The sequence below is a fragment of the Siniperca chuatsi genome, linkage group LG15 (genome assembly GCF_020085105.1).
Source record: "Siniperca chuatsi isolate FFG_IHB_CAS linkage group LG15, ASM2008510v1, whole genome shotgun sequence".
NCBI lineage: Eukaryota > Metazoa > Chordata > Actinopteri > Centrarchiformes > Sinipercidae > Siniperca > Siniperca chuatsi.
The window spans coordinates 25,759,307-25,769,228 of record NC_058056.1 but is presented as its reverse complement, the minus strand read 5'-3'; the positions used below and the strand labels follow the sequence as shown (position 1 = coordinate 25,769,228).

At 39.5% G+C, this 9,922-nt stretch overlaps 1 protein-coding gene across 33 annotated transcripts in view; it reads right to left on the bottom strand.

Annotated features, from left to right (window-relative positions):
- Nucleotides 1-1,466: 1,466 nt before the first annotated feature.
- mark3a (MAP/microtubule affinity-regulating kinase 3a) overlaps nucleotides 1,467-9,922 on the bottom strand; it is a 58,260-nt gene continuing 49,804 nt past the window's right edge. For 17 of the 33 annotated variants that reach the window (XM_044166237.1, XM_044166233.1, XM_044166248.1 and 14 more), the window contains 2 exons: nucleotides 4,198-4,242; nucleotides 1,467-2,433 (listed from right to left, as the gene is read on the bottom strand). In XM_044166237.1, the coding sequence (XP_044022172.1) occupies nucleotides 2,088-2,433; nucleotides 4,198-4,242 (391 nt within the window). In that variant the 3' untranslated portion in view covers nucleotides 1,467-2,087. Of the gene's footprint in view, nucleotides 2,434-4,197; nucleotides 4,243-7,384; nucleotides 7,433-7,639; nucleotides 7,720-9,922 lie in introns of those variants that run through there. The other 16 variants (XM_044166240.1, XM_044166241.1, XM_044166258.1 and 13 more) reach the window with 7 other exon arrangements.

The window sequence follows — 9,922 nt, the reverse complement described above, 5'->3', positions numbered from 1 at the left end:
GATGGGAGCCGAAACGTCTTGATTCTGAAAACAGCGTCCAGATGACGACTGAAACGTTTTCTACGATAGAACACTCCTGGACGAATGAGGGACTACACCGCCTCGTAGGTTAACCTTCATCTATGGCTTGTACATCTCTGTTCTGGGTCACTGAAGCTTTGTTGTAGATTCTGACATCACATGACAAAACTACGCCTGCAGAGCTTCTGCTACTCCAGTTTAAAGCACCACCTTTACAAGGTTTCGCTACTCCTATTCAGACAGCTGGAGGACGTTTGTCCCCGAACGTACAGCTGGACCTACAAGATGAGACAAACGTGAGTGTCTGAATGCAGCACAGTGTCGGTACAGATGTCCGGTTAAACAGTTTAAAGATCATGAACGTGAAACTGTTCAGGAGGCTAAAGATCCTATCGAGTTGCATTGTGGGAAATGTATGCTTTAGTGTTTTTGCAGCTTGACTCATATTAGAGACGAGTAGCCTGCTGTAATGTTTTTAATCTGTCTGGAGTTTCCCAACTTTATGGAAATGAAATTATAAATATCTGAAATAATTTACTGCATGTGATTCGTGTTTGAAGTATTAACACTCAAGTGAGCGGCTTCATCTTTAAAGTTTATGAAGTTGGACTTCCTGTCCAGCTGTAGTGAGGGGGACAGGTAAGATGTGTTAAAACAAGACTGGAGCTTCACTCAAACCAATGAAACCAGATACGATCGATCTCTGGTGACTCGTTTCACTCACCCGATTCAAAAGGAAATAATTCCAGAAATAAAGCAGACCAAAGATCGGTGTGCGCTGCGCTCTGAAACTGCTTCAACACCTGGGGGAAACTCCCAAAACTGGCAGCGCTTCTTTAAGGGACAGGAAGTATGGTGTTTGGGATTTGCTGAAGCGTGTTGGGTGTCTGAACTCTACTCGACACAAAGACGTCTTGACCTCCAAACGCTTACTGGGATCCTGCGGCACGAAATAAACTACAAAACACTACAAAATCATGTCTCGCTTCAGTACCTCAGATCTAGTCTGATCAAGTTACCTGATTTCCAAAAAAAAAGGTGTATCTCTGATGTACAAGCCGCTACACACAGGGTATGCAGGAACCCCAAAGGTAAATTTAAAGACCCTTTCCATACCTATAAGACCTCATCGCCACTTTGAATGAACTGAGTGACTAAAGCAAGATTATATTAAAGAGTAACATCAGTAATCAGGCGCGTGATTGGAAAAGGACAAAAAAAGCAGGAAAATATAAGAAAATTTTGTAATTTGGCTAAAAACTGCATTTCCCCCACAATTTCAGACTACTGTCATTACAATATTAATTACACCCTGCCATATTTATTAAAGGCTTTTTTTATTTGTAATCATCCGTAGTTTTAAACGCGTTGTTTCCCCCTTTTCTTTCAAACACTGAACAATACATTTAAATACTGGAATGAAACTCCACACAGAAACAGCGAAATCGAAGCAAACATTTTTATATTTTCATCTCGACTGTGTCCGGATACAAATGATCAGCGTGAGACGGGGGGGGGGCGTTCAAGTTGACAGACACTTTAATTGAGACATGAGTGACCCTTAACCACGTGAGCGTTTACACGGACTCCCCGTCATCTCTACTTTTTTTTTTTTTTTTTTTTAAATATATATTTTTTTTAAACGAAATACAAAAAGAAAAAACAAAAAAAACAAAATGAGTATTGCAGTGAAGCCGTCTTGAAAGTAAGATATATTATTTACACTGAAAACAAAAAAACGCTACGTAAATTTTTTTACTTTTTCCAGGAGAGAAAAACAAAAACAAGAAATAAATAAGACTAGAAATGTTTTTTTTTTTTGTCCACATTCACAGCATGACAAATCATATTCAACTCGTTAATGTCGACCCCATGTGGCCAGAATAGACTGAGATATTAGTAAGTAATTCAGTGATTATTGCCAAAAGCCTTAATCTATACATTATAATATTCAATACATACTCTGTATTTTGTTTAAAAAAAGGAGACATTTGGAAACTGCTACTTGGATGATTGTACAGCTTAAATACTTCTAGATATATATGTATACTTTTAAACCCTTTTGTTCATAGCTTTAACTCGTTGGCAACTTTGGAAGCAATGTTTTTGAAAGCGATGGATGATCCGGATATCCGTTTGAACCTGACGCCGTTGAGGGAGAGACGGGGCAGCTTGCAAACCTCCATCTCCCACTGGACCAGGTTTTCGGCTTGCCCGTCCCCGTGGACGCAAAGAAGCAGGAAACTCTCTTGCTGTTCGTAGTCGCAGCTGTTGGCATCGAGCACCTTGCGAATCTCCCGCATGATCTCACAAGGCTCCATGGAGCTGGTGGTCCTCATACTCCAAGTGAATCTGAGGGAGCGGGGTTTACTGTCTTTATTTTCCCCTTTTTGATCCCCAGGTACATGGCGACTGTCGGGAGGAGAAGAAACAGAAAAGTTTTAGTAGCGCAGATTTGCTCCGCTGCTTTGAAAATAAATAAACCACAAGGTGGATTTAAAGATTCAACAGCCACTTTGACTGTTTCACGAAATAAAAGTCACCTTTTCACTTTGGTAAGCTAAATGTTAGGTGTTTATCAGTCAAAGCGGCTGCCACGGTCAAGATTTAAAAAGGAATAGTTGGACAATTTTGGGGGGGGTTTATTCGCTTTCTTGCGGAGCGTTAGATCAGAAGATCGATACCTCACGTCTGTACGGTAAATATGACGCTACAGCCAGCAGCCGGTTAGCTTAGCACAAAAGACTGCAAACAGGGGGAAACTGCTAGCCTGGCTCTGTCTAAAGCTAACAAAAATCCAGCTACTAATTAACATGTTACATATTGTTTGTTTAATCTGTACAAATGTAAAAAAAATTATGTTTATGTTTGACTATTTCTTGACTTTTCATCTAACTCTCAGCAAGAAAGTGAATAAGCGCATTTGGATTCCATTAAACAATATTTAGCTTGTGGCTGGTGTTTGTTTCCAGCGGGACACGTTCTAACCCCAGTTTAAGCCTCTCGTGTTTTATCATTACATTCAAGTCACAAAGCCATGCATTCGTTTCTCCGGAAAAAACAAACAAAATGCCACCCAGCCATCTTTGAAACACCAAGAAGGTCGTTTAACAACGCCCGCTGCTTTTCTGAAGGTATTTCCAGATCCCTAAAAAGGCTCTTCTAAACATCTGGATGAAAGGTTTTCAACCCGTTTCCTAGTACGTGACTGGTTCCTTTTCAGGTGGCGGGAACTGTCATATGTTCCTGCTCAATTTGTACGACATGAACCAAAATTAAAAAGATGAATTATCCAGTAAAATCGGTCTATACTGATGTTACTATATATTATTTTAAAGATTGTTATTTTGGCAAATCTGTGCATTTGTCCTCAGCCAAAACACATCCTGGGACGTTGCAGTTACACGGTCTGCTCCTTAACCATTATGCAACCAAGACGTCCCACTTTATATTCATCTCATATAAAATATTTAACTCATACAGTAGAAAAAAGGCAGCGCTCAATTCCAATTCAAACGTGACGATATGAGCACATAAAAAGATCCTATGAGAGACGATAATAACGTGCAGTCGTACTATAAAAGACAAATATCTAGTGTTTATAATATTTTGGTAAAGTCAAACAAGTTGTTTACACAAATTCTACATTCTTGTCCTTTAAAATGAACCGAAAGGAAATCGAGTCGAAACTTGTGAAACGAGGTTAAAAGTCTTTTACTGAGCAGAGGGCGGAATACGTTTTTCATCCAGATTTTTCCAGTCTTTGGAAATACATTCAGAACAGTGTTTTTAAGTATTTATTTTCAGGAAAAACTCTGTGACCGTGAATGTAACGTAAACTGGGTCTAGACACGTCCATGCTGTAATTAATGGCAGGTTTGTTTTGTTTTTTTGTTTTTTTTAAGGCGGTATTAGAAGCATTTTTCAGGTTGACAAGAATACAAATATGCCATGCTAACGGAGCAGCACACGAACACAGTGCCATGCAAACATGAAAACACTCAAAAGGCAAAGCTCAAATACGAGAAACAGGTTTCCAAACACATTCAATCATCCCAGGAGAAACCAAGCAGAGAGGGTTCGAGACTGCAGACGAGGACAAACTGAAGCCTACGTTTAAAGGGGGCCGTCACATTGTGGGGGTGGGGTGGGGGGGGGGGGGTGTTGTTACCTCACCTTGAGCCCTCAAGTCTCCCGTTTCTCTCAAACTCGGTTGAGACTCTGAGGCGAATGAGAAGATCAGACAGGGAGGAAGGAAAAAAAGAAGAAAAAAGATGTGGATTGTGCACGACAGAAATAACTTTAGATAAATTCCAGTTGAAAAAAAAAAAAGATAATATGTGACGTGTAATAAGAAGGAGAGTGACACCGATGTGAAACAACGACGAGAGCCACCACCGACAAAAACAACAACAACAACAAAACAAAGAAATGGAAGATTTTACTTCCAGTGAAGAATCATGAGAGAAGAAAATTAATAAAAAACAATAAAAACAGTGATGGATGTTCAGACTGGGACCCCAAACTGAAACCAACAGTTTAAAGCAGACACGAAGAAAAACAATCTTTTAAAAACACAAAGCAGGACGGAAATGCATCTCATGAACTAGTGCGAGTGCGTCGACCCAAAGCAGCAGAATATCATCGTCAGCTGCAGCCTACAGGTGAGATTTAGGGAGGACGGTTTGAAAGAGAAACTAAAAAAGGACGGAGGTGACGGTGCAGTTATTTTCTACTTCTTTCCTTTTTACTTTCTTCCTCAAAAACAAATTTAAAATTATATCGGAACTGAAAATAGCTCGAGCGAGATCCTTTTATTCTGTTTTTGGTGGATTTAAAAGTAGGAATGGGTGATACGGTTAAAAATAAAACTTAGTAATAAGCAAACTTAAAGTCCATCTGATGCACAACAGTGGAGCTCGCAATAAAAATCTGTTTAATCTTACTGGCCTCTTTCTGAACTTTCATCTCAGTCTTCCTCAGAGGATGGAGTTTGCTCAGTGTAAAGAAAAACAAAAAAGAAACTCAAGAAAACTTAATAAATATATAGAATATAGAAAATAAATAAATAAGCAAGACCACTAAGGAAGACCATAAGATGCGGTTAAAAGCCTCAGAAAAAGGCTAGTAAGATTTCATTTCCAATGCAATAAACTGTCTTCCACTGTTCCACAAATTTCATCTGGAAAAAAACAAACAAAAAACCCAAATAAGTGTGCAAAACAAAACCTTAATTTGGAACTCATTTGTAAAACAATAAACAATTTGATCATATCATCTTGATAATATAATATTGAATAATCGCAGAGCCCCTTTTTAAAGCTTTATAATCTGATGTTTTTAAGACGTCTGGTTGTTTTTACTGACTTTATGTTCGTTAAACTGGGGTCGTGGTTTCTTGTATGTTGGCTTCTGACTGTGTCTTGGTTCTCGATCTTGATCTGAAAGTGGCCACTTCATTAAATAAAGTTATTTAAAAAAAAAAAAAAAAAAGTTACTTAATCTTAAAAGCTACGTCCACAAACAAAACTAGGACACATGAACACAGACACAGTTTGCAACTTTCCTGTGTTGATGCAGATGGAAAACGCTTCTTGCAACATGAAGCCGGGTGAAACTCAGGCTCTAAAAAGATAAAACAAAATGTTCCCCGACAACGATTTGTTCCCTGTGACGGACGCAGCGACACGTTCAGCAACTGAGCAGACGTCCACAAGCTCGTCAGCCAAGAGAACGTGACCGTGATCTCCACCAAAACAACTTTTGATTCACGAGTAAGCTGCAAAACAGAGGAGAAGCTGACGCCATTTAACACTTTAGGTTAATTCAAACTCAAGCAAAAAGTGTTTTATGATCGCATGCATGCAAGTAGTTCCACGACGGTATTTGTTGTTAATATTAGCAACTAGAGGCTGAGTTGATTTGGATTTCGTCTCCGTTCGACAGAAGAATTGGCGGCATGTGATGAAATGTGGGGATATTTAAAATGTGTTTACTCTTCTGTATCTGCCTCGTTTTATCACAGGGACGCAGTGAAGAAAATAAATGACTCCCTGATGGTTTGAGAATCTGGTAATTCAAGTTTTTCTTCCAGTCAATCACAGTTAAACGCCATGTATGACGGCGTCGACAACCTCGCCGATCAAACTAAGAGCAACTGCGCGACACCTTTCACTGACAACTACAAAAAAAGTGCGATGGTTTAAAAAACTATTGTCCCTGCATCATTTACATCCTGGAGGATAAATTAAGCTTTACAAGTTCTCTAAAAAGGTCTGCAAGAATGACTAAAGAATAAAAATCATTCCTGAAGATCTGAAGTTACAATATATTGTTTTAATTAATTGTCACCTGTTTTTTTACTCATCACAACAAAGCAACATAAAAAAAAAACCCCCCGCAGAGAAACAAAGAAAAAGAAAGTCCAACAGCTCGTTTCGTGGATCACAGCCACACAAACAGCTGCCACGCCCGAGCTCACAGTCACGATTAAGGTTGGGCAACATACTACAATACATACCATGACAATATACATCTGGCTAGTTTATAACATGGAAACTATCCCATTAACTAAGCCGCTGTGGGTCATAAATAAGCAAGACTATGTGATTAATGCATCAACGCGATAAAGTACTTTGATTTGTCAGGTATTTAATTTGCTCTATTAGACAAAAACACGTTTCTGTCTGATTTCTTGATATTTCCTAAAAATGTACTTTTATCATGACATATTAATATCTTAATATATAAAATTACGCAAACTGTGAGAGGGTTTTTATCCATATCGTCACTCTCAGTCAAGGCTGCCAGAATATAATCATTTTAAAGGCCATAAAACCAACAGAGACCAGCTGTGTTTCTTTTTAGAGGAGGTGTTAATGTGCGTCTATGTTCATCTGCTGGCTCCTCGCAGTGACTCACGAATACTTTTACTGTTTAACAGACAGGAAAACAGTCCCTGAATCGCTACAAACACAAGGACAATGTGAGTAATGTAACAGAAGATTAGATTAAAAGCAAATAAGCAGTAAGCTCCCTGCTCCTCTGACAGGACGGGTTTGTGGTGTCAGGCTCCCAGCATGCACTGCAGCCTGGAGAACAGAAAAACAGGACGGGTGGAGGAGGAAGTGGCTCCAAACTCCCCGACAGCTCAAGAGACTCGACAACAAGAGGACAAGTGAACAGACAGGACTGACAGCAGGTCCTGGGTCAGTCAGAGAGGCTGTGAGGATCACAAGACCGAGGGGGGGGGGAGGGAGGGAGGGAGGGTGAGAGATATCGGAGGGGGTGAGTCCCTCCACATAACTGACACTCAGACTTTAGTCTCAGAAGAGAAATTTGAGGGATTGAAACAGCCCCTTACTCTAGATCTTCATCTTCCTACAACTCTCTATATCTTCCGCTCCTGAATCTGAAAGAAAAAACGGGAATCTGAAAAAAACGGCGATTTTCCTCAATGGACACATGACAAAAGAAAGAAAGAGAGAGGGAAAGAATATTAAAAATGAATGACATGAGGACAGGCCAAAGAAGAAGATAAAAAAAACATGGAAGGATGATGAGAAGGAAGGAAGGAAGGAAGGACAGGCTGATAGAGACTGGAGGGCAGAAGACTTACTAAGGGTCTTTCCTCCCTGGGTAGAAGGGACGGCAGGCCCTGTTTTGGCCGTCTGCCGTTTGGCCGGGTCAATACTGACCCTAGGCAGAGAGGAAGAGCAGCAAGAGGTCAAGGTTAAAGGACACAGGAAGGTTAGGAAGACAAAAACACACAAACTGTGAGGAGAGGAGGAGGAGGAGGGAGGTGACTGAACCTAAAACGTCCTGAGGAGGAGGAAAACGACAAAAACTCGTTGGTTAAGTCCAAAGACGTGATGAGGATTTTTTTTTTTTTTTTTTAATTTTTAAGCAGAAACGTACAGAGGTTCGAAACTGACAAAATGTAGTTAAAAGGTTATCAGACGAGTCAAAAATATAACTGAATTATTAATAATATTGTTAGTTAAATAATTAAAATGGAGAGTCAGACTAATTATAAGCTTTATACTTTTATTTTAACCTCTAATCAGTTGGTAAACAAGAGTCTAGTCATGCTAACAACTCTGAGGCTCAACAGTGCTTTGAGCTGAATGCTAACATCATCATGCTAACATGCTCACTTTTGACCAGGCTAACATGCTAACATTTAGCAGGTACAATGTTTACCGGCTTAGTTTAGCATGTTAGCATGCTAATATGTGATAATTAGCACAAAACACAAAGTACAACTGAGGCTGATGGGAATGTCAGTTTTGCAGGTATTCGGTGATCCTGTTTTTATTCTGGCGCCATCATCGGGTCAAAATTTTAATTTGTCCAATACTTTGATCGAAATTAGTACAATTCATCCTGAGGGGGACATGGATGTGCGGACCAAATTTTGTACCAATCCATTTAATAGTTAAGATATTTGCCTCAAAACCAAAGAAAAAGGCAGCTGAAAGAAAAGGTCAAGGGATCACCAACATCATTAGGATTCATCCTCTGGCGACCATGAATGTCTGTACAAAATTTTGCGCCAATCCATCCAATAGTTGTCGAGACATATTAAAAGGTTAACTGACAACTCTGACCTGTTGGTGGCGCTAGAGGAAAAGTCAGAGGATCACCAAAGTCGGTCGGATTCATCCTCTGGGGAGCATGACAATCCATCCAATAGTTTTTAAAGATATTTGAGTCTGGACCAAAGTGGTGGAGCAACAACTAGCACACATTTAGTTATTCATCTATTTCACATTTTTATGTCCCGTCTATGTCAACAGAAAACTAAAACCGGCAACAGTTATGATAATTAATCATTAAAAGTCATTTTTAAAGCAAAAACTAAACCTTCTCTGGTTCCAGCTTCTCCAAAGTGACGATCTGCTGCTTTTATAAAACACTGTAAACTAAATATTTTTGGGTTTTGGACAGAACAAGACTTTTGAAGACGCTGGGCTCTGAAAGTCTCTGACGGAGAGTTTTCACTTCTTTTCTTGATTGATCTTTTTTTTTTTATAAACCAAACGATTAATTGAGGAAATAATCAACAGATAAATCGATAGTTAAAAATAGTTGTTTGTTGCAGCCCTCCTCCAGAGCAGTGATTGGTCCAGGAAGTGAAAGATAAATATAGATAAAGTTTTAGTTTATAGTATCAATGATTGATGGTTAAGTAAAAAAAGCTTTTTATAACCAACTGTAAAATTAAATAAGTATAAAGCTCATAAATTCATATTTACACTATTTTAATAATTTAACTAACAATTTTATTTATTGATGTATTCAGTACACATATTTGTGACTCGTCGGATAACCTTATACTACCTTTTTGTCTCCATGGAAATGAGGACAAACACAAAAAAAAAAAAACAAAGTGAGGTGATAAGAGTGAGATGATGACAGATGACACGAGAGTTCACCGACTCGAGGCTCTGGATGATGAAGACGCTGCCAGAGGAAGAAGACTGTCCCCCAATCAGCCACCAGAGGGCACTGCTGAGCCTTGAGACGGCACCCTGCGAGGGCCATAAAGCTCCTCCAGCTGATACTGATGATTAGAGCAGCGGCAGTTCGACCACATATCTAATCACTTAAAGCTCGATTTGGCCTGTCAAGTTTTGTTGTGGTGTCCTGGCCTGATGTCAGATCAGTTTCACAGCCTCCTTTCCTGACCCTGACCCCCCCATTAGCGGGAGAAATGACCTGAAACTGACCCAACAGGAAACCACAAGTATTTATGTAATAAATGTTTGAACTGGGAGATTTAGAGACATTTCTGCTCTCTGATCTCTTTATTGGGCAGCTCAAGCCCAAGAGGTTTAAAGGAGGAACTCGAGACCACTGGGTTATATTTGTTTTCAAAGAATCGTTTTGAAATTTGATA